General features: G+C 42.7%; 1 protein-coding gene across 2 annotated transcripts in view; it reads left to right on the top strand.

Moving 5' to 3' along the window:
- LOC306818665 (ATP-dependent RNA helicase DDX3Y-like) overlaps positions 1-22,495 on the top strand; it is a 35,142-nt gene extending 12,647 nt beyond the window's left edge. Inside the window, exons 5-20 of one of the 2 annotated variants that reach the window (XM_079336349.1) lie at positions 2,460-2,663; positions 2,794-2,896; positions 3,098-3,211; positions 5,371-5,470; positions 5,575-5,710; positions 5,833-5,930; positions 6,173-6,271; positions 6,404-6,564; positions 6,649-6,793; positions 6,870-7,014; positions 14,199-14,249; positions 20,330-20,511; positions 20,627-20,744; positions 20,823-20,976; positions 21,040-21,164; positions 21,538-22,495. In XM_079336349.1, coding sequence (XP_079192475.1) covers positions 2,460-2,663; positions 2,794-2,896; positions 3,098-3,211; positions 5,371-5,470; positions 5,575-5,710; positions 5,833-5,930; positions 6,173-6,271; positions 6,404-6,564; positions 6,649-6,793; positions 6,870-7,014; positions 14,199-14,249; positions 20,330-20,511; positions 20,627-20,744; positions 20,823-20,976; positions 21,040-21,164; positions 21,538-21,617 — 2,015 coding nt within the window. In that variant the 3' untranslated portion in view covers positions 21,618-22,495. The remainder of the gene's footprint in view (positions 1-2,459; positions 2,664-2,793; positions 2,897-3,097; positions 3,212-5,370; positions 5,471-5,574; positions 5,711-5,832; positions 5,931-6,172; positions 6,272-6,403; positions 6,565-6,648; positions 6,794-6,869; positions 7,015-14,198; positions 14,250-20,329; positions 20,512-20,626; positions 20,745-20,822; positions 20,977-21,039; positions 21,165-21,537) is intronic. The other variant, XM_079336350.1, reaches the window with a different exon arrangement.
- The last annotated feature ends 2,505 nt before the right edge of the window (positions 22,496-25,000 follow it).

Raw genomic sequence — 25,000 nt, forward strand, 5'->3', positions numbered from 1 at the left:
CATAAACACACCTGTGAGGGAACATAAACACACCTGTGTGTTAACATAAACACACCTGTGAGTTAACATAAACACACCTGTGAGGTAACATAAACACACCTGTGAGGGAACATAAACACACCTGTGTGTTAACATAAACACACCTGTGAGTTGACATAAACACACCTGTGAGTTAACATAAACACACCTGTAAGTTAACATAAACACACCTGTGAGTTAACATAAACACACCTGTGTGTTAACATAAACACACCTGTGAGTTAACATAAACACACCTGTGAGTTAACATAAACACACCTGTGAGTTAACATAAACACACCTGTGTGGTAATATAAACACACCTGTGTGGTAATATAAACACACCTGTGAGGGAACATAAACACACCTGTGAGGGAACATAAACACACCTGTGAGGTAACATAAACACACCTGTGAGGTAACATAAACACACCTGTGAGGGAACATAAACACACCTGTGAGGGAACATAAACACACCTGTGAGGTAACATAAACACACCTGTGAGGTAACATAAACACACCTGTGAGGTAACATAAACACACCTGTGAGTTGACATAAGCACACCTGTGAGGTAACATAAACACACCTGTGAGTTAACATAAACACACCTGTGAGGTAACATAAACACACCTGTGAGGGAACATAAACACACCTGTGAGGTAACATAAACACACCTGTGAGGGAACATAAACACACCTGTGAGATAACATAAACACACCTGTGTGGTAACATAAACACACCTGTGAGTTAACATAAACACACCTGTGAGGGAACATAAACACACCTGTGAGATAACATAAACACACCTGTGAGGTAACATAAACACACCTGTGAGTTAACATAAACACACCTGTGAGGGAACATAAACACACCTGTGAGTTAACATAAACACACCTGTGAGGGAACATAAACACACCTGTGAGGGAACATAAACACACCTGTGAGATAACATAAACACACCTGTGAGGTAACATAAACACACCTGTGAGTTAACATAAACACACCTGTGAGGGAACATAAACACACCTGTGAAGTAACATAAACACACCTGTGAGATAACATAAACACACCTGTGTGGTAACATAAACACACCTGTGAGTTAACATAAACACACCTGTGAGGGAACATAAACACACCTGTGAGATAACATAAACACACCTGTGAGGGAACATAAACACACCTGTGAGGGAACATAAACACACCTGTGAGGTAACATAAACACACCTGTGAGGTAACATAAACACACCTGTGAGTTAACATAAACACACCTGTGAGGTAACATAAACACACCTGTGAGGTAACATAAACACACCTGTGAGGTAACATAAACACACCTGTGAGGTAACATAAACACACCTGTGAGGTGACATAAGCACACCTGTGAGGTAACATAAACACACCTGTGAGGGAACATAAACACACCTGTGAGGTAACATAAACACACCTGTGAGGTAACATAAACACACCTGTGAGTTAATATAAACACACCTGTGAGTTAATATAAACACACCTGTAAATTAACATAAACACACCTGTGAGGGAACATAAACACACCTGTGAGGTAACATAAACACACCTGTGAGGGAACATAAACACACCTGTGTGGTAACATAAACACACCTGTGTGGTAACATAAACACACCTGTAAGTTAACATAAACACACCTGTGAAGTAACATAAACACACCTGTGAGGGAACATAAACACACCTGTGAAGTAACATAAACACACCTGTGAGTTAACATAAACACACCTGTAAATTAACATAAACACACCTGTGAGGTAACATAAACACACCTGTGAGTTAACATAAACACACCTGTAAATGAACATAAACACACCTGTGAAGTAACATAAACACACCTGTGAGGTAACATAAACACACCTGTGAGGTAACACAAACACACCTGTGAAGTAACATAAACACACCTGTGAGGGAACATAAACACACCTGTGTGGTAACATAAACACACCTGTGTGGTAACATAAACACACCTGTAAGTTAACATAAACACACCTGTAAATTAACATAAACACACCTGTGAGTTAACATAAACACACCTGTGAGGTAACATAAACACACCTGTGAGTTAACATAAACACACCTGTGAGGTAACATAAACACACCTGTGAGGTAACATAAACACACCTGTGAGGTAACATAAACACACCTGTGAGGTAACACAAACACACCTGTGAGTTAACATAAACACACCTGTGAGTTAACGTAAACACACCTGTGAGGTAACATAAACACACCTGTGAGGTAACACAAACACACCTGTGAGTTGACATAAGCACACCTGTGAATTAACATAAACACACCTGTGAAGTAACATAAACACACCTGTAAATAAACATAAACACACCTGTAAATAAACATAAACACACCTGTGAATTAACATAAACACACCTGTGGGTTTCATCCCATTGTTTTGCAGATGGCTGGGACGGTGGCCGAAACAACTTTGTAAATGGTTACCATGACAACTGCATGATGGCTGGGAACTCATTCAGTCGTGGCCCACCTCGCATGGAGCGGGGCCGAGGCAGCATCGGGGGAGGCTTCCGTGGCAACAGGGGCGGAGCCTTCAATCCCATTAATGCAGCACAGCCAATGGGCTTCACGCCGTACGAGAACAAAGGTCAGAAACAAGAAAGAATGAATTAAAGGAAATGTTTAATTAGACGCAGTATAACTAATTCTAGCTGTTGATGTGTGTGTGTGTGTGTGTATGTGTGTGTGTGTATGTGTGTGTATGTGTGTGTACACAGATGCAGGTGGATGGAACACCAACAAGGACGCTTACAACAGCTTCAGCAACAACAGAGGAAAATCTGCTTTTTATAACGACAGAGGAAACACCAACAGAGGGAGGTGTGTGTGTGTGTGTGTGTGTGTGTGTGTGTGTGTGTGTGTGTGTGTGTGTGTGTGTGTGTGTGTGTGTGTGTGTGTGTGTGTGTGTGTGTGTGTGTGTGTGTGTGTGTGTGTGTGTGTGTGTGTGTGTGTGTGTGTGTGTGTGTGTGTGTGTGTGTGTGTAAATATTTCTACTCCACTGAGCTGTGTGTGTGCACTAAGGTTCGATCACGGGGGGTTTGGAGGAGGTGGAGGAGGAAACAGTCGCTGGGTGGAGGAGGTCAGAGATGATGGAGACTGGTCCAAACCAACTGCACGAAACGAACGACTTGAACAGTAAGTCTGACTTTATACTGGTTATAAAGGTTTTAACTGTGTCTGTGGTTTAACTGTGTCTCTGGTTTAACTGTGTCTGTGTCTCTGGTTTAACAGTGTCTCTGGTTTAACTGTGTCTGTGGTTTAACTGTGTCTCTGGTTTAACAGTGTCTCTGGTTTAACAGTGTCTCTGGTTTAACTGTGTCTCTGGTTTAACTGTGTCTCTGGTTTAACAGTGTCTCTGGTTTAACTGTGTCTCTGGTTTAACAGTGTCTCTGGTTTAACTGTGTCTCTGGTTTAACTGTGTCTCTGGTTTAACTGTGTCTCTGGTTTAACTGTGTCTCTGGTTTAACTGTGTCTCTGGTTTAACTGTGTCTCTGGTTTAACTGTGTCTCTGTTTAACTGTGTCTCTGTTTAACTGTGTCTCTGGTTTAACAGTGTCTCTGGTTTAACTGTGTCTCTGGTTTAACTGTGTCTCTGGTTTAACTGTGTCTCTGGTTTAACTGTGTCTCTGGTTTAACAGTGTCTCTGGTTTAACAGTGTCTCTGGTTTAACTGTGTCTCTGTTTAACTGTGTCTCTGGTTTAACAGTGTCTCTGGTTTAACTGTGTCTCTGGTTTAACTGTGTCTCTGGTTTAACTGTGTCTGTGGTTTAACTGTGTCTCTGGTTTAACTGTGTCACTGGTTTAACTGTGTCTCTGGTTTAACTGTGTCTCTGGTTTAACTGTGTCTCTGGTTTAACTGTGTCTCTGGTTTAACTGTGTCTGTGTCTCTGGTTTAACTGTGTCTCTGGTTTAACTGTGTCTCTGTTTAACTGTGTCTCTGGTTTAACTGTGTCTCTGGTTTAACAGTGTCTCTGGTTTAACTGTGTCTCTGTTTAACTGTGTCTCTGTTTAACTGTGTCTCTGGTTTAACTGTGTCTGTGTCTCTGGTTTAACTGTGTCTCTGGTTTAACTGTGTCTGTGTCTGTGGTTTAACTGTGTCTCTGGTTTAACAGTGTCTCTGGTTTAACAGTTTCTCTGGTTTAACTGTGTCTCTGGTTTAACTGTGTCTCTGGTTTAACAGTGTCTCTGGTTTAACTGTGTCTCTGTTTAACTGTGTCTCTGTTTAACTGTGTCTCTGGTTTAACTGTGTCTCTGGTTTAACTGGGTCTGTGGTTTAACTGTGTCTCTGGTTTAACTGTGTCTCTGGTTTAACTGTGTCTCTGGTTTAACAGTGTCTCTGGTTTAACTGTGTCTCTGGTTTAACTGTGTCTCTGTTTAACTGTGTCTCTGGTTTAACTGTGTCTCTGGTTTAACTGTGTCTGTGTCTCTGTTTAACTGTGTCTCTGGTTTAACAGTGTCTCTGGTTTAACTGTGTCTCTGGTTTAACTGTGTCTCTGGTTTAACTGTGTCTCTGGTTTAACAGTGTCTCTGGTTTAACAGTGTCTCTGGTTTAACAGTGTCTCTGGTTTAACTGTGTCTCTGGTTTAACTGTGTCTCTGGTTTAACTGTGTCTCTGGTTTAACTGTGTCTGTGTCTCTGGTTTAACTGTGTCTCTGTTTAACTGTGTCTCTGGTTTAACTGTGTCTCTGTTTAACTGTGTCTCTGGTTTAACTGTGTCTCTGGTTTAACTGTGTCTCTGGTTTAACTGTGTCTCTGGTTTAACAGTGTCTCTGGTTTAACTGTGTCTGTGTCTCTGGTTTAACAGTGTCTCTGGTTTAACTGGGTCTCTGGTTTAACCGTGTCTCTGGTTTAACTGTGTCTGTGTCTCTGGTTTAACAGTGTCTCTGGTTTAACTGGGTCTCTGGTTTAACTGTGTCTCTGGTTTAACTGTGTCTGTGTCTCTGGTTTAACTGTGTCTGTGTCTCTGGTTTAACAGTGTCTCTGGTTTAACTGTGTCTGTGTCTCTGGTTTAACTGTGTCTGTGGTTTAACTGTGTCTGTGTCTCTGGTTTAACTGTGTCTCTGGTTTAACTGTGTCTCTGGTTTAACTGTGTCTGTGTCTCTGGTTTAACTGTGTCTGTGGTTTAACTGTGTCTCTGGTTTAACTGTGTCTCTGGTTTAACTGTGTCTCTGGTTTAACAGTGTCTCTGGTTTAACTGTGTCTCTGGTTTAACTGTGTCACTGGTTTAGGGTTGGGGTTTCTGTGTCACTGGTTTCCTCTGTGTTCTGATGGTTGACATGTGAGTCTTCTTTTTCAGCGAGCTCTTTTCTGGCAGCAACACCGGCATCAACTTCGAGAAATATGACGACATTCCTGTAGAGGCGACGGGACACAACTGTCCTCGCCACATTGAGAGTGTGAGTTGATGTATATTTTCATATATTTAGAGTTGGATTCATATATTTATTATGTTTTTATGGTGTCACTGGTTTTAATAATGTTGCTGGTGTTCATGGTTTAGTTCCAGGACGTGGACATGGGAGAGATCATCATGGGGAACATCGCGCTGACTCGTTACACCAGGCCTACACCGGTTCAGAAATACGCCATTCCTATCGTCAAATCAAAGAGAGACCTGATGGCCTGTGCTCAGACAGGTGTGTGCTTCGCCTGCACCTGGTATCCATGGCAACACACACACACACACACACACACACACACACACACACACACACACTTCTAAAGACAGTCATTAGTATGTTTGTGTGTTGCTCTGAAGGTTCTGGAAAGACTGCAGCATTCCTGCTTCCGATACTGAGTCAGATCTACACCCACGGACCAGGAGAGGCTGTGAACGCAGCCAAGACCTCGGGACAGGTAAGGGCTCAGGTGGACTCACCTTTAGTAAACTATAACAGTCAGAGGACAGGTGTAAACTATAACAGTCAGAGGACAGGTGTAAACTATAACAGTCAGAGGACAGGTGTAAACTATAACAGTCAGAGGACAGGTGTAAACTATAACAGTCAGAGGACAGGTGTAAACTATAACAGTCAGAGGACAGGTGGACTCATCTAAGAGGTAAGGTGTTGATGTTGATTTTCTTGATGATGTCACAGGAGAACGGGAAGTTTGGGCGCCGTAAACAGTTCCCTATCTCATTGGTGCTCGCTCCAACCAGAGAGCTCGCTCTGCAGATCTACGACGAGGCCAGGAAGGTACACACACACACACACACACACACACACACACACACACACACACACACACACACACACACACACACACACACACACACACACACACACACACTATCATTTAAACACTGAGGCATGTTTCTCTGTGTGTAGTTCTCGTACCGGTCCAGAGTGCGTCCCTGTGTCGTGTATGGAGGTGCAGATATAGGGCAGCAGATCAGAGACCTGGAGCGAGGATGTCACCTGCTGGTGGCCACGCCGGGACGCCTGGTGGACATGATGGAGAGGGGGAAGATAGGACTGGACTACTGCAAGTGAGACACACACAAACACACAGAGCAGGATCCAGCAAAGTAAAGGTGTTGAATCTCTCGTTGATTTCGCGTGTTTCTCTGCAGTTACCTTGTCCTGGACGAGGCAGACAGGATGTTGGACATGGGCTTTGAACCTCAGATCAGACGCATAGTAGAGCAAGACACTATGCCACATAAAGGCATCAGACAGACCATGATGTTCAGTGCTACCTTCCCTAAAGAGATCCAGGTACACACACGTTCAACATGTTGATGGAACATTGAAGCATTTACATCACGTCAGCCCTGAACGTCTCCCTCCTCAGATCCTAGCCCGAGACTTCCTGGAGGACTACATCTTCCTGGCCGTGGGCCGAGTGGGCTCCACCTCAGAGAACATCACTCAGAAGGTGGTGTGGGTGGAGGAGAGCGACAAGAGGTCCTTCCTGCTCGATCTGCTCAGTGCTACAGGTAAGAGAGAGAGCGAGCAAGATAAACACACCTTTTGCTTAAGAGACACACCTGAGCCAGCATGTTATTGTTATTATTGTTGTTATTGTCTGTGTGTGTGTGTGGACCAGACATACATAGACACTAAGGTCAGTCTGTCATGAGACCTTTAATATGATAAATATCATTAACCTGCCAGAGACTGCAGATGAAAATCAGCCTGCATGCCTAAATCTGGCACATTTACATGTGTGACTTTCTTACTCTTGTTAAATTAATGTGTTGTCCCTTTTAAATAAAGAAATCAATAATCAAATCGATTTCAGTTAATAAATCTCACATGACAATACCTGTTTGTTACCATGGGCTCTCTCTTCTTTTTTATCTCTCTCTCTCTCTCTCTCTGGCAACAGCTTTTAGTTAAAAATATCTTTCAAAAGAACACTCGTAGTTTAACATCTTGGTTTGATTGAAGCCTCTGACACTCGTAGTTTAACATCTTGGTTTGATTGAAGCCTCTGACGCTCGTAGTTTAACATCTTGGTTTGATTGAAGCCTCTGACACTCGTAGTTTAACGTCTTGGTTTGGTTGAAGCCTCTGACACTCGTAGTTTAACATCTTGGTTTGATTGAAGCCTCTGACACTCGTAGTTTAACATCGTGGTTTGATTGAAGCCTCTGACACTCGTAGTTTGACGTCTTGGTTTGATTGAAGCCTCTGACACTCGTAGTTTAACATCTTGGTTTGATTGAAGCCTCTGACACTCGTAGTTTGACGTCGTGGTTTGGTTGAAGCCTCTGACACTCGTAGTTTGACGTCGTGGTTTGGTTGAAGCCTCTGACACTCGTCGTTTGATGTCGTGGTTTGATTGAAGCCTCTGGCATTCGTAGTTTGACGTCTTGGTTTGATTGAAGCCTCTGACACTCGTAGTTTAACATCTTGGTTTGATTGAAGCGTCTGGCATTCGTAGTTTAACATCTTGGTTTGATTGAAGCCTCTGGCATTCGTAGTTTAACATCTTGGTTTGATTGAAGCCTCTGACACTCGTAGTTTGACGTCGTGGTTTGGTTGAAGCCTCTGACACTCGTAGTTTGACGTCGTGGTTTGGTTGAAGCCTCTGACACTCGTCGTTTGATGTCGTGGTTTGATTGAAGCCTCTGGCATTCGTAGTTTGACGTCGTGGTTTGGTTGAAGCCTCTGACACTCGTAGTTTGACGTTGTGGTTTGATTGAAGCCTCTGACACTCGTAGTTTGATGTCGTGGTTTGATTGAAGCCTCTGACACTCGTAGTTTGACGTCGTGGTTTGATTGAAGCCTCTGACACTCGTAGTTTGACGTTGTGGTTTGGTTGAAGCCTCTGACACTCGTAGTTTGACGTTGTGGTTTGATTGAAGCCTCTGACACTCGTAGTTTGACGTCGTGGTTTGGTTGAAGCGTCTGACACTCGTAGTTTGATGTCGTGGTTTGGTTGAAGCGTCTGACACTCGTAGTTAATGTCGTGGTTTGATTGAAGCGTCTGACACTCGTGGTTAATGTTGTGGTTTGATTGAAGCGTCTGACACTCGTAGTTTGATGTCGTGGTTTGGTTGAAGCGTCTGACACTCCTAGTTTGACGTCGTGGTTTGGTTGAAGCCTCTGACACTCGTAGTTTGACGTCGTGGTTTGGTTGAAGCGTCTGACACTCGTAGTTAATGTCGTGGTTTGGTTGAAGCGTCTGACACTCGTAGTTTGACGTCGTGGTTTGGTTGAACCCTCTGACACTCGTAGTTTGACGTCGTGGTTTGGTTGAAGTCTCTGACACTCGTAGTTTGACGTCGTGGTTTGGTTGAAGCCTCTGACACTCGTAGTTTGACGTCGTGGTTTGGTTGAAGCCTCTGACACTCGTAGTTTGACGTCGTGGTTTGGTTGAAGCCTCTGACACTCGTCGTTTGATGTCGTGGTTTGATTGAAGCCTCTGGCATTCGTAGTTTGACGTCTTGGTTTGATTGAAGCCTCTGACACTCGTAGTTTAACATCTTGGTTTGATTGAAGCGTCTGGCATTCGTAGTTTAACATCTTGGTTTGATTGAAGCCTCTGGCATTCGTAGTTTAACATCTTGGTTTGATTGAAGCCTCTGACACTCGTAGTTTGACGTCGTGGTTTGGTTGAAGCCTCTGACACTCGTCGTTTGATGTCGTGGTTTGATTGAAGCCTCTGGCATTCGTAGTTTGACGTCGTGGTTTGGTTGAAGCCTCTGACACTCGTAGTTTGACGTTGTGGTTTGATTGAAGCCTCTGACACTCGTAGTTTGATGTCGTGGTTTGATTGAAGCCTCTGACACTCGTAGTTTGACGTCGTGGTTTGATTGAAGCCTCTGACACTCGTAGTTTGACGTTGTGGTTTGGTTGAAGCCTCTGACACTCGTAGTTTGACGTTGTGGTTTGATTGAAGCCTCTGACACTCGTAGTTTGACGTCGTGGTTTGGTTGAAGCGTCTGACACTCGTAGTTTGATGTCGTGGTTTGGTTGAAGCGTCTGACACTCGTAGTTAATGTCGTGGTTTGATTGAAGCGTCTGACACTCGTGGTTAATGTTGTGGTTTGATTGAAGCGTCTGACACTCGTAGTTTGATGTCGTGGTTTGGTTGAAGCGTCTGACACTCCTAGTTTGACGTCGTGGTTTGGTTGAAGCCTCTGACACTCGTAGTTTGACGTCGTGGTTTGGTTGAAGCGTCTGACACTCGTAGTTAATGTCGTGGTTTGGTTGAAGCGTCTGACACTCGTAGTTTGACGTCGTGGTTTGGTTGAACCCTCTGACACTCGTAGTTTGACGTCGTGGTTTGGTTGAAGTCTCTGACACTCGTAGTTTGACGTCGTGGTTTGGTTGAAGCCTCTGACACTCGTAGTTTGACGTCGTGGTTTGGTTGAAGCGTCTGACACTCGTAGTTAATGTCGTGGTTTGGTTGAAGCGTCTGACACTCGTAGTTTGACGTCGTGGTTTGGTTGAAGTCTCTGACACTCGTAGTTTGACGTCGTGGTTTGGTTGAAGCCTCTGACACTCGTAGTTTGACGTCGTGGTTTGGTTGAAGCCTCTGACACTCGTAGTTTGATGTCTTGGTTTGGTTGAAGCGTCTGACACTCGTAGTTTGACGTCGTGGTTTGGTTGAAGCCTCTGACACTCGTAGTTTGACGTCGTGGTTTGGTTGAAGCCTCTGACACTCGTAGTTTGACGTCGTGGTTTGGTTGAAGCGTCTGACACTCGTAGTTAATGTCGTGGTTTGGTTGAAGCGTCTGACACTCGTAGTTAATGTCGTGGTTTGGTTGAAGCGTCTGACACTCGTAGTTTGACGTTGTGGTCTGGTTGAAGCGTCTGACACTCGTAGTTTGACGTCGTGGTCTGGTTGAAGCGTCTGACACTCGTAGTTTGACGTCGTGGTTTGATTGAAGCGTCTGACACCCGTAGTTTGACGTCGTGGTTTGGTTGAAGCCTCTGACACTCGTAGTTTGACGTTGTGGTTTGGTTGAAGCGTCTGACACTCGTAGTTTGACGTTGTGGTTTGGTTGAAGCCTCTGACACTCGTAGTTTGACGTTGTGGTTTGGTTGAAGCCTCTGACACTCGTAGTTTGACGTCGTGGTTTGGTTGAAGCCTTTGACACTCGTAGTTTGATGTCTTGGTTTGGTTGAAGCCTCTGACACTCGTAGTTTGATGTCTTGGTTTGGTTGAAGCCTCTGACACTCGTAGTTTGATGTCGTGGTTTGGTTGAAGCCTCTGACACTCGTAGTTTGACGTTGTGGTTTGGTTGAAGCCTCTGACACTCGTAGTTTGACGTCTTGGTTTTGTTGAAGCGTCTGACACTCGTAGTTTGTCGTCGTGGTTTGGTTGAAGCCTCTGACACTCGTAGTTTGACGTTGTGGTTTGGTTGAAGCGTCTGACACTCGTAGTTTGATGTCGTGGTTTGATTGAAGCCTCTGACACTCGTAGTTTGATGTCGTGGTTTGGTCGAAGCCTCTGACACTCGTGGTTTGGTTGAAGCGTCTGACACTCGTGGTTTGGTTGAAGCATCTGACACTCGTAGTTTGATGTCGTGGTTTGGTTGAAGCGTCTGACACTTGTAGTTTGATGTCTTGGTTTGGTTGAAGCGTCTGACACTTGTAGTTTGATGTCTTGGTTTGGTTGAAGCGTCTGACACTCGTGGTTTGGTTGAAGCCTCTGACACTCGTAGTTTGACGTCGTGGTTTGGTTGAAGCCTCTGACACTCGTAGTTTGATGTCGTGGTTTGGTTGAAGCGTCTGACACTCGTGGTTTGGTTGAAGCGTCTGACACTCGTGGTTTGGTTGAAGCGTCTGACACTCGTAGTTTGATGTCGTGGTTTGGTTGAAGCCTCTGACACTCGTAGTTTGATGTCTTGGTTTGGTTGAAGCCTCTGACACTCGTAGTTTGATGTCTTGGTTTGGTTGAAGCCTCTGACACTCGTAGTTTGGTTGAAGCGTCTGACACTCGTAGTTTGGTTGAAGCGTCTGACACTCGTAGTTTGATGTCTTGGTTTGGTTGAAGCCTCTGACACTCGTAGTTTGATGTCTTGGTTTGGTTGAAGCCTCTGACACTCGTAGTTTGATGTCTTGGTTTGATTGAAGCCTCTGACACTCGTAGTTTGATGTCTTGGTTTGATTGAAGCCTCTGACACTCGTAGTTTGATGTTGTGGTTTGGTTGAAGCCTCTGACACTCGTAGTTTGATGTCGTGGTTTGGTTGAAGCGTCTGACACTCGTGGTTTGGTTGAAGCGTCTGACACTCGTAGTTAATGTCGTGGTTTGGTTGAAGCGTCTGACACTCGTAGTTAATGTCGTGGTTTGGTTGAAGCGTCTGACACTCGTAGTTTGACGTTGTGGTCTGGTTGAAGCGTCTGACACTCGTAGTTTGACGTCGTGGTCTGGTTGAAGCGTCTGACACTCGTAGTTTGACGTCGTGGTTTGATTGAAGCGTCTGACACCCGTAGTTTGACGTCGTGGTTTGGTTGAAGCCTCTGACACTCGTAGTTTGACGTTGTGGTTTGGTTGAAGCGTCTGACACTCGTAGTTTGACGTTGTGGTTTGGTTGAAGCCTCTGACACTCGTAGTTTGACGTTGTGGTTTGGTTGAAGCCTCTGACACTCGTAGTTTGACGTCGTGGTTTGGTTGAAGCCTTTGACACTCGTAGTTTGATGTCTTGGTTTGGTTGAAGCCTCTGACACTCGTAGTTTGATGTCTTGGTTTGGTTGAAGCCTCTGACACTCGTAGTTTGATGTCGTGGTTTGGTTGAAGCCTCTGACACTCGTAGTTTGACGTTGTGGTTTGGTTGAAGCCTCTGACACTCGTAGTTTGACGTCTTGGTTTTGTTGAAGCGTCTGACACTCGTAGTTTGTCGTCGTGGTTTGGTTGAAGCCTCTGACACTCGTAGTTTGACGTTGTGGTTTGGTTGAAGCGTCTGACACTCGTAGTTTGATGTCGTGGTTTGATTGAAGCCTCTGACACTCGTAGTTTGATGTCGTGGTTTGGTTGAAGCCTCTGACACTCGTGGTTTGGTTGAAGCGTCTGACACTCGTGGTTTGGTTGAAACGTCTGACACTCGTGGTTTGGTTGAAGCCTCTGACACTCGTAGTTTGATGTCGTGGTTTGATTGAAGCATCTGACACTCGTAGTTTGATGTCGTGGTTTGGTTGAAGCGTCTGACACTTGTAGTTTGATGTCTTGGTTTGGTTGAAGCGTCTGACACTTGTAGTTTGATGTCTTGGTTTGGTTGAAGCGTCTGACACTCGTGGTTTGGTTGAAGCCTCTGACACTCGTAGTTTGACGTCGTGGTTTGGTTGAAGCCTCTGACACTCGTAGTTTGATGTCGTGGTTTGGTTGAAGCGTCTGACACTCGTGGTTTGGTTGAAGCGTCTGACACTCGTGGTTTGGTTGAAGCGTCTGACACTCGTAGTTTGATGTCGTGGTTTGGTTGAAGCCTCTGACACTCGTAGTTTGATGTCTTGGTTTGGTTGAAGCCTCTGACACTCGTAGTTTGATGTCTTGGTTTGGTTGAAGCCTCTGACACTCGTAGTTTGGTTGAAGCGTCTGACACTCGTAGTTTGGTTGAAGCGTCTGACACTCGTAGTTTGATGTCTTGGTTTGGTTGAAGCCTCTGACACTCGTAGTTTGATGTCTTGGTTTGGTTGAAGCCTCTGACACTCGTAGTTTGATGTCTTGGTTTGATTGAAGCCTCTGACACTCGTAGTTTGATGTCTTGGTTTGATTGAAGCCTCTGACACTCGTAGTTTGATGTTGTGGTTTGGTTGAAGCCTCTGACACTCGTAGTTTGATGTCGTGGTTTGGTTGAAGCGTCTGACACTCGTGGTTTGGTTGAAGCGTCTGACACTCGTAGTTTGATGTCTTGGTTTGGTTGAAGCGTCTGACACTCGTAGTTTGATGTCTTGGTTTGGTTGAAGCGTCTGACACTCGTAGTTTGATGTCTTGGTTTGGTTGAAGCGTCTGACACTCGTGGTTTGGTTGAAGCGTCTGACACTCGTGGTTTGGTTGAAGCGTCTGACACTCGTAGTTTGATGTCGTGGTTTGGTTGAAGCCTCTGACACTCGTAGTTTGGTTGAAGCCTCTGACACTCGTAGTTTGATGTCTTGGTTTGGTTGAAGCGTCTGACACTCGTAGTTTGATGTCTTGGTTTGGTTGAAGCCTCTGACACTCGTAGTTTGATGTCTTGGTTTGGTTGAAGCCTCTGACACTCGTAGTTTGATGTCTTGGTTTGGTTGAAGCGTCTGACACTCGTAGTTTGGTTGAAGCCTCTGACACTCGTAGTTTGATGTCTTGGTTTGGTTGAAGCGTCTGACACTCGTAGTTTGATGTCTTGGTTTGGTTGAAGCCTCTGACACTCGTAGTTTGATGTCTTGGTTTGGTTGAAGCCTCTGACACTCGTAGTTTGATGTCTTGGTTTGGTTGAAGCGTCTGACACTCGTAGTTTGATGTCTTGGTTTGGTTGAAGCCTCTGACACTCGTAGTTTGATGTCTTGGTTTGATTGAAGCCTCTGACACTCGTAGTTTGATGTTGTGGTTTGGTTGAAACCTATGAAACGTCATCCTTGTCCTGTGCTTGTGTGTGATTCAGAATATTCAGTAGGAAGAACTGTCATGTTTCATTAAACCATGGTTACATTCGTAACATTTGTATGACACTGGTGTTGGTGATTTCATTTAAGTCATCCCCAGCGAGGTTCAGGAAAGTTCTGCGGACAACGTGGAGAAGCCGGGTAAGCCTCCACATTGAATTTATGTCACATTTCTTCTGCCTGCTGTGTATCTCCGAATCCTTCTTTCAGTTATTTTGTGTTTGATTTTGTTGTTCACAGTCTGGATGTGCTCGGCTGACATCCCACCTGCCTGCTCTGTTTTTATCGTTGGTGTTTTTGTTACTCTTTCTGTTGGATTCTTCTTCAGTGTGTTTGTGGATTTATAACTGATTTTAAGTCTGCCCATTACAGCTGCTGTTTCTCATTATTTTCTCATTTCATCCTCATGTTTCTGCACTGTTCAGTTCATACAAACATGTTGATGATGGCTAAAGTGCATGATATCTCTGTGTATCACTCTAACACACACCACATTCACACCTTTAATCATCAGTCAGTTCAATTTATCTCGCCACACACACACACACACACACAGAGTCTGAAAGGTTAAATTAAATGAAGAGTATCTCTGAGGATTGAGTATCTATCATATCACACAGCAGAGGACTCTAAATGTTTCCTTTAATATAAGCCAGCCCCTTTTCTCTCTGCACCAATCATAATCCAGACCTGTAACCAAAAGGGATAAGCTCTGTGCTCAGGGTGACTTTATTGTCCCTCCTCTCTACTTTCACTATCATCTTAACCTTAACCCTGTGAAAATGTCACAGGCTTAAGGAAAGGAGATAGGAGACTTCATAAAGGACTTAGTGAAAGGTGTTAGACTTCATAAAGGACTTAGGAAAGGTGTTAGACTTCATAAAGGACTTAGGAAAGGTGTTAGACTTCATAAAGGACTTAGGAAAGGTGTTAGGACGGCGGCGGAGGTCAGTGACATGGGTCTGCCGTGGTGAAACTCCAGTTTTCAGGAACAGTTATCAACATCAGATAACAGCAAATGATGGCCGCTACTTGAACGCTTCAGGTGATCAGGAAAAAAGGAGAAAACCTGAGAGACTTTGGCTGGATCTCAAGTCCCTTATTTGCATCGAGTGTCCTCCGAGTTGTCTCCTCCACTTGCATCTAAGCCCCGCCCACCAGAGATGCACGGAGGAAACGAAGCCGAGGAGAGAGGACCGAGGAAATCAGCTTTAAGACACATGAGACGTCATTTCCTCGACAGCGTCACATGACGCCACATCAGCTGATCACGTTCAGCTGTCAATCAGCCGACCAGCTGTTTATGTCCACACACACACACACACACACACACACACACACACACACACACACACACACACACACACACTGTATTATTTCTAATCAAACACACACACTGTATTATTTCTAATCAAACACACACACACACACACACACACTGTATTATTTCTAATCAAACACACACACACACACACTGTATTATTTCTAATCAAACACACACACACACACACACACTGTATTATTTCTAATCAAACACACACACTGTATTATTTCTAATCAAACACACTGTATTATTTCTAATCAAACACACACACTGTATTATTTCTAATCAAACACACACACACACACACACACACTGTATTATTTCTAATCAAACACACACACACACACACACACTGTATTATTTCTAATCAAACACACACACACTGTATTATTTCTAATCAAACACACACACACACACACACTGTATTATTTCTAATCAAACACACACACACACACACTGTATTATTTCTAATCAAACACACACACACTGTATTATTTCTAATCAAACACACACACACTGTATTATTACTAATCAAACACACACACACACACTGTATTATTTCTAATCAAACACACACACACACACACACACACACACTGTATTATTTCTAATCAAACACACACACACTGTATTATTTCTAATCAAACACACACACACACACTGTATTATTTCTAATCAAACACACACACACACACACACACACACACACTGTATTATTTCTAATCAAACACACACACTGTATTATTACTAATCAAACACACACACTGTATTATTTCTAATCAAACACACACACTGTATTATTTCTAATCAAACACACACACACTGTATTATTACTAATCAAACACACACACTGTATTATTTCTAATCAAACACACACACTGTATTATTACTAATCAAACACACACACTGTATTATTACTAATCAAACACACACACTGTATTATTACTAATCAAACACACACACTATTATTAGTAATCAAACACACACACTGTATTATTTCTAATCAAACACACACACTGTATTATTTCTAATCAAACACACACACACTGTATTATTACTAATCAAACACACACACTGTATTATTTCTAATCAAACACACACACTGTATTATTACTAATCAAACACACACACTGTATTATTAGTAATCAAACACACACTGTATTATTTCTAATCAAACACACACACTGTATTATTAGTAATCAAACACACACACTGTATTATTACTAATCAAACACACACACTGTATTATTACTAATCAAACACACACACTGTATTATTTCTAATCACACACACACACTGTATTATTACTAATCAAACACACACACACACTGTATTATTTCTAATCAAACACACACACACTGTATTATTTCTAATCAAACACACACACTGTATTATTACTAATCAAACACACACACTGTATTATTACTAATCACACACACACACTGTATTATTACTAATCACACACACACACTGTATTATTTCTAATCAAACACACACACTGTATTATTACTAATCAAACACACACACACACACTGTATTATTACTAATCAAACACACACACTGTATTATTTCTAATCAAACACACACACTGTATTATTACTAATCAAACACACACACTGTATTATTTCTAATCAAACACACACACTGTATTATTACTAATCACACACACACACTGTATTATTTCTAATCAAACACACACTGTATTATTTCTAATCAAACACACACACTGTATTATTTCTAATCAAACACACACACTGTATTATTTCTAATCAAACACACACACACTGTATTATTACTAATCAAACACACACACACTGTATTATTTCTAATCAAACACAGTTACAGTGCTTCTTGATAACAAACACCTGAAGAACAACCTGCAGTCTGTTTCAAACCTAAAGGACAGTTTCTACTGACTCAAAGATTTCATTTTGAATTGTCTATAATTATTGATTATTATTAATCAGTTTGGACTGAACCTAGCCTGTATTTAGACAACCAACTCTGTATTTTATAAACACAGATATTTATGTGTCAGGATACTGAAAATGATTGATTAGAATCTAAATGATGAAACTTTGTGAAGATCAATAAGTGAGAATATAAAACGGACTCCTCTTCATCAAACTGTCATCATCATCATCATCAGACATTCAAACAGTGTGAGGGATCAGACCTTCATCATCATCATCAGACATTCAAACAGTGTGAGGGATCAGACCTTCATCATCATCATCATCATCAGACATTCAAACAGTGTGAGGGATCAGACCTTCATCATCATCATCAGACATTCAAACAGTCTGAGGGATCAGACCTTCATCATCATCATCATCATCAGACATTCAAACAGTGTGAGGGATCAGACCTTCATCATCATCATCAGACATTCAAACAGTCTGAGGGATCAGACCTTCATCATCATCATCATCAGACATTCAAACAGTGTGAGGGATCAGACCTTCATCATCATCATCATCATCAGACATTCAAACAGTCTGAGGGATCAGACCTTCATCATCATCATCATCAGACATTCAAACAGTGTGAGGGATCAGACCTTCATCATCATCATCATCATCAGACATTCAAACAGTGTGAGGGATCAGACCTTCATCATCATCATCATCATCAGACATTCAAACAGTCTGAGGGATCAGACCTTCATCATCAGACATTCAAACAGTGTGAGGGATCAGACCTTCATCATCATCATCATCATCAGACATTCAAACAGTCTGAGGGATCAGACCTTCATCATCATCATCATCATCAGACATTCAAACAGTCTGAGGGATCAGACCTTCATCATCATCATCATCATCAGACATTCAAACAGTCTGAGGGATCAGACCTTCATCATCATCATCATCATCATCAGACATTCAAACAGTCTGAGGGATCAGACCTTCATCATCATCATCATCATCAGACATTCAAACAGTGTGAGGGATCAGACCTTCATCATCATCATCAGACATTCAAACAGTGTGAGGGATCAGACCTTCATCATCATCATCATCATCAGACATTCAAACAGTGTGAGGGATCAGACCTTCATCATCATCATCAGACATTCAAACAGTGTGAGGGATCAGACCTTCATCATCATCATCAGACATTCAAACAGTCTGAGGGATCAGACCTTCATCATCATCATCAGACATTCAAACAGTGTGAGGGATCAGACCTTCATCATCATCATCATCAGACATTCAAACAGTGTGAGGGATCAGACCTTCATCATCATCATCATCATCAGACATTCAAACAGTGTGAGGGATCAGACCTTCATCATCATCATCATCATCAGACATTCAAACAGTGTGAGGGATCAGACCTTCATCATCATCATCATCATCATCAGACATTCAAACAGTGTGAGGGATCAGACCTTCATCATCATCATCATCTTCAGACATTCAAACAGTGTGAGGGATCAGACCTTCATCATCATCATCATCATCAGACATTCAAACAGTGTGAGGGATCAGACCTTCATCATCAGACATTCAAACAGTGTGAGGGATCAGACCTTCATCATCATCATCATCATCAGACATTCAAACAGTCTGAGGGATCAGACCTTCATCATCATCATCATCATCAGACATTCAAACAGTCTGAGGGATCAGACCTTCATCATCATCATCATCTTCAGACATTCAAACAGTGTGAGGGATCAGACCTTCATCATCATCATCAGACATTCAAACAGTGTGAGGGATCAGACCTTCATCATCATCATCAGACATTCAAACAGTGTGAGGGATCAGACCTTCATCATCATCATCATCAGACATTCAGACAGTGTGAGGGATCAGACCTTCATCATCATCATCAGACATTCAAACAGTGTGAGGGATCAGACCTTCATCATCATCATCATCAGACATTCAAACAGTGTGAGGGATCAGACCTTCATCATCCTCATCAGACATTCAGACAGTGTGAGGGATCAGACCTTCATCATCATCATCATCAGACATTCAAACAGTGTGAGGGATCAGACCTTCATCATCCTCATCAGACATTCAGACAGTGTGAGGGATCAGACCTTCATCATCATCCTCATCAGACATTCAAACAGTGTGAGGGATCAGACCTTCATCATCATCATCAGACATTCAAACAGTGTGAGGGATCAGACCTTCATCATCATCATCAGACATTCAAACAGTGTGAGGGATCAGACCTTCATCATCATCATCAGACATTCAAACAGTGTGAGGGATGATGAAGATGAAGGATGTATTGATAGAAGTTGTAGAGCTTCATATTTGGTTGTTAATCTTCATGTCAGACTCTTTTTAATGGCAGCTCATCACAGAGCGACTCTTTACAAACTCACTGATGTTCATCATCTGTTTAAATGTCCCACGCTCCGTTTAGCCTCTTTTTAATCTCCCTCTTTTCTCCCCTATTAAACTCTGTTTCACTGAAGTCTGATCCTGTGCAGCGTCCAATCAGTGAGTGATATACGAGAAGGGGGCGTGTCTGTCAGCTCTCGTGTCTCCTCGGTCATCGCTCCTCGGATCAGCCTCCTCTCTCCTCCATCCTCTCTCCTCCGTTCACTATAAGAGCTTTGATCCTCAACATGGCGGCTTTGGAACTACTTCCAACGTTTTTTATATCTTTTAAATTATTGTGTATTGTGTATTATGCCTTTTCTAACTTTTTGTTTTATAGTACAGCACTTTGGTCAGCTGTGGTTGTTTTAAAGTGTTTCATTAAATAAAGTTGGATTGGATACTTCCGGTTCGGCCGAGGAGACTCCGAATAAGGGACTTGAGATCCAGCCTTTATCTTTCATTAAAGTGAAATCTCTGCAGGGCACTCAGACTCCGCCCCTCACCTTTAGCTGTGAACTCAGGTGGGTTTTCTCTCGCTCCCTCAGGTAAGGACTCTCTCACTCTGGTGTTTGTGGAAACCAAGAAAGGTGCAGACGCCCTGGAGGACTTCCTGTACCGCGAGGGTTACGCCTGCACCAGTATCCATGGCGATCGCTCCCAGAGAGACCGCGAGGAGGCGCTGAGTCAGTTCCGATCCGGAAAATGTCCCATCCTCGTCGCCACGGCGGTCAGTCACTAATACATGACTACTGTGTAAACTTAAAATCTATACATATCCAGAACATGATCTGTGATTGAGCTCCTTATCGTTTTAAAGAAAGATATACTTGATGTGTGTTCAGGTTGCAGCTCGAGGTCTGGACATTTCTAACGTCAAACACGTGATCAACTTCGATCTGCCCAGTGACATTGAGGAGTACGTCCATCGAATCGGACGAACTGGACGAGTCGGAAACCTGGGTAACAGACATAATATCATTATATAAATTATAATAATAATTTAATACAATCATTCTAACGTTGATTCATAACATGCAGGACTGGCCACGTCGTTCTTTAACGATAAAAACGGAAACATCACCAAGGACCTGCTGGACATCCTGGTTGAGGCCAAACAGGAAGTGCCCTCGTGGCTGGAGAGTCTGGCTTATGAGCACCAACACAAGAGCAGCAACAGGGGGCGCTCTAAGAGGTAAACGCTGACGGTTTATATCATATGTAAAGGTTTGACCCTTCATGGTCATTTTGTCTTCAGGTTCTCTGGCGGGTTTGGAGCTCGTGATTACCGTCAGACGGCTGCAGGAGGAAACGCCGGAGGGTTCGGAGGACGAGGAGGTCGGAACCAGGCCGGACACGGAGGAAACCGAGGCTTCGGGGGAGGTGAGTGTCTGAGAGGTCAGAGATCAATATAACTGTTATTATTGAAATGATTTGTTCAGTCACTCATTAAAATAATGATGAACGTTATGTTACTGAAAATTAAGATCAAAATCACAAATTACAATAAGTCCAAACATCACAGAGCAGCATCAGACATAATGAGCTATTTTAAAACAAGCTGAACGCTGCTGCATCGGGCAGAGTCGTATTATGCGTAGAGTCTGAAGGTCAGTCTGAAGGTCAGTCTGAAGGTCAGTCTGAAGGTCAGTCTGAAGGTCAGTACTCAGTCAAAGGTGTTTGGTCAAATTAAAGAGTAAACGAGCTTCCTTCAGTTCTAGTTTTTGACGATCTTTCTTGCGTGTCCTCGCTGCAGGTGGTTTCAGTAACTTCTACACCAGCGACGGATACGGAGGAAACTACACACACTCGACAGTGGACTGGTGGGGAAACTAAAGTCACCTATCCAGGTCTCCTCCACTCACCTGTCCTCCTCTCTGTCAGTGTCTCCTCCACATGGAGAGCTCACCTGCATGTTATGAAACTATTTATAGACCCTCCTTCATCTCTCTGTACAATCACACCTTCATTTCTTCATGGAAGTCTTTCAATATTCAATGATTCTGTTCACTCTGGCGATCATGTTAGACTCCCACTAACAGAAGCTTTGCTCTCATTGGCTGGTGTTTAACCACCTGTCAAATTAAACTGCTGTTCTTTAAGGATCATATTTTCAGATCGGCTGTGAAACAAATCCACTGTTTAACTTTGAGTTTATGCAAACATCCCGTCATCTTTGTAACGCAAGGCCACAAGGAAAACCCCGGGCCAACACTTTTCTAAATGTAAGATGTCCACGCTGGGACTCGTGTGAATATGATTTAAGTTTCACAATCTGAACTCAGAAACACAAAAGGTTTAGTTTTGTCCTTTTAGAGACACTTTAAAGATTAATGATGAACATGAAGCTAACAAACTAAACACGTCATTATTTTCTGTACTGTGCCTTTAAGAATCTCAACTCTTTCTCTGTTTGTGTTTATTAATATAACACCTTCAACTATCAGCCAACTGTGACTAGAAAAGTGTTTAACATCCTGTTTGAGTTCAAATGTGATCTTATTTGTATCTGGAAGGAAACTAACTGGACCTGGACTAAATCAAACCTTGGCACAAAAACCAAATCAAAACAAAACCTGAGACGAAGAAAGTGAAAAGTTCTGAACTCAGACTGATCAGATCGTCTCCAAAGAACATTTGACCACTGAAACCACAGATGAGTGTGATACTTTCTCGAGGTGTATCAATAAAAGAATCCCTGTGATCAAATAGAACAGCAGTGGTTTAATGCTTTTTGTGAACACGACTTCTTTAAATAAACTTCCTGTTTGAGCTCACTGTTGCTTTCTCAGAGCAAACTGTCGCCCAGGTTGAACCAAAAGCCAAATGTGTAACGAGTCGTTTCTGCTGGAGCGACTCGGTGACTTGTTGCTCTGCAGAGACCAACTCGTTTTCTCCTCAACAACAAACTCTGGATTCAAAGAAAAGTCCAAACTGGAATTCTGTTGTCGCTCACTCTATCCTGGAGAGTCACATGAAGAGTTTCCCTAAAATTAGTCTTATTCATCGCTGTATCCATCGCTGTATCCATCGCTTTATCCATCGCTGTATCCATCGCTGTATCCATCGCTTTATCCATCGCTTTATCCATCGCTTTATCCATCGCTTTATTCATCGCTGTATCCATCGCTTTATCCATCGCTTTATTCATCGCTTTATCCATCGCTTTATCCATCGCTTTATCCATCGCTTTATCCATCGCTTTATCCATCGCTTTATCCATCGCTTTATTCATCGCTTTATTCATCGCTTTATCCATCGCTTTATTCATCGCTTTATCCATCGCTGTATTCATCGCTGTATCCATCGCTTTATCCATCGCTTTATCCATCGCTTTATTCATCGCTTTATCCATCGCTTTATTCATCGCTTTATCCATCGCTTTATTCATCGCTGTATCCATCGCTTTATCCATCGCTTTATCCATCGCTTTATTCATCGCTTCATCCATCGCTTTATCCATCGCTTCATCCATCGCTTTATCCATCGCTGTATCCATCGCTGTATCCATCGCTTTATCCATCGCTGTATCCATCGCTTTATCCATCGCTTTATTCATCGCTGTATCCATCGCTTTATCCATCGCTTTATCCATCGCTGTATCCATCGCTTTATCCATCGCTTTATCCATCGCTTTATCCATCGCTTTATCCATCGCTTTATCCATCGCTGTATCCATCGCTTTATCCATCGCTGTATCCATCGCTGTATCCATCGCTTTATCCATCGCTGTATCCATCGCTTTACTCATCGCTTCATCCATCGCTTTATTCATCGCTTTATCCATCGCTTTATCCATCGCTTCATCCATCGCTTTATTCATCGCTTCATCCATCGCTTTATCCATCGCTTTATTCATCGCTTCATCCATCGCTTTATTCATCGCTTCATCCATCGCTTTATCCATCGCTTTATCCATCGCTTCATCCATCACTTTATCCATCGCTTTATCCATCGCTTTATCCATCGCTTTATTCATCGCTTCATCCATCACTTTATCCATCGCTTTATCCATCGCTTCATCCATCGCTTCATCCATCGCTTCATCCATCGCTTTATCCATCGCTTCATCCATCGCTTTGTTCATGATGTCTGTTCACAGTTGCTTGATGCTGAAGATGATGCGTTTAGGGACCGGTGCTAAAGATGATGTGTTTAGGGACCGGTGCTGAAGAAGCTGATGCGCTTACGGACCGGTGCATGAAATGGTTTGAAGCGCGTGGAAGATGTCACTGGTCAGTTTAAAGGAGGATGGTTAAATTGCTGATGATAATCAATAATGCAGGATTTGTTGGTGTAGTTTCCATGACAACAGAATAATTAAGTTCTTTATGTGCCAGATTATCTTGTGACTGTGATTCCTGAGCTTGATAATCTTTCTCAGTTTCATTATAAAGGAACTAATAAAAACCTATAACCATTTTATATATATATATATATATATATATATATATATATATATATATATATATATATATTCAGTATATACATAAAATGTGTACTCAGATCGTCACATAGCAGCACTAACAGCTCGCTCAGAGTTTGTCTGGTGAAGGTTCTCACATTCACAGCTTTTGGCTGCTTGAAATGCCAATCAATCTTATCAAGTCCCGCCCACGCTTCCTGTTTGGAATACAACATGCTAACTGTGCTGTGACAGAGGTTTTAAATCTTTTTAAACTCTTAATGTCACGCGGCCTATCGTGGGGAGACAGCATGAGGGACACTCTTTCTTCTTTGGATACTTCAGGAAGTATTCACCTCCAAACACACTGTGTCTGGTCCGTAAGCACTGTCCAATGCTAACATGCTAAAGTCTGATAATAACCATGCTAACATATTAGCATGTATTAGCTGTGTTGGAATCAGCTTTTAGCTTAGTTTGATCCTAGTGACTGTAGTTTGAATGTGATAACGTCTGATTAAGTTGTTTCATCATCACAGTTGTTACATTTAATAACGAGCTGTTTGATTGTTTTAATCATTAAATCATCAGCTCCATCCATCCACCTTCTTCCTCTTATCCAAGGTTGGTTTGCGTTGGCAACAGGTGAAGTCAATGAACCATGACTTCCCTCTCAGTAGCAACATTTTCCAGCTCCTCTTGCCTGTGAAAGTATTCCTTCCTCCACCTGCACTGTCAGCCCTGTTAACAGTCTTGGGCGAGCCTTCTTTTAGGACCATCTAAATGTCTGCCAGGACTTCCTTGAGGCCAACGG

Source organism: Symphodus melops (assembly GCF_947650265.1).
Source record: "Symphodus melops genome assembly, chromosome: 23".
Lineage (NCBI taxonomy): Eukaryota > Metazoa > Chordata > Actinopteri > Labriformes > Labridae > Symphodus > Symphodus melops.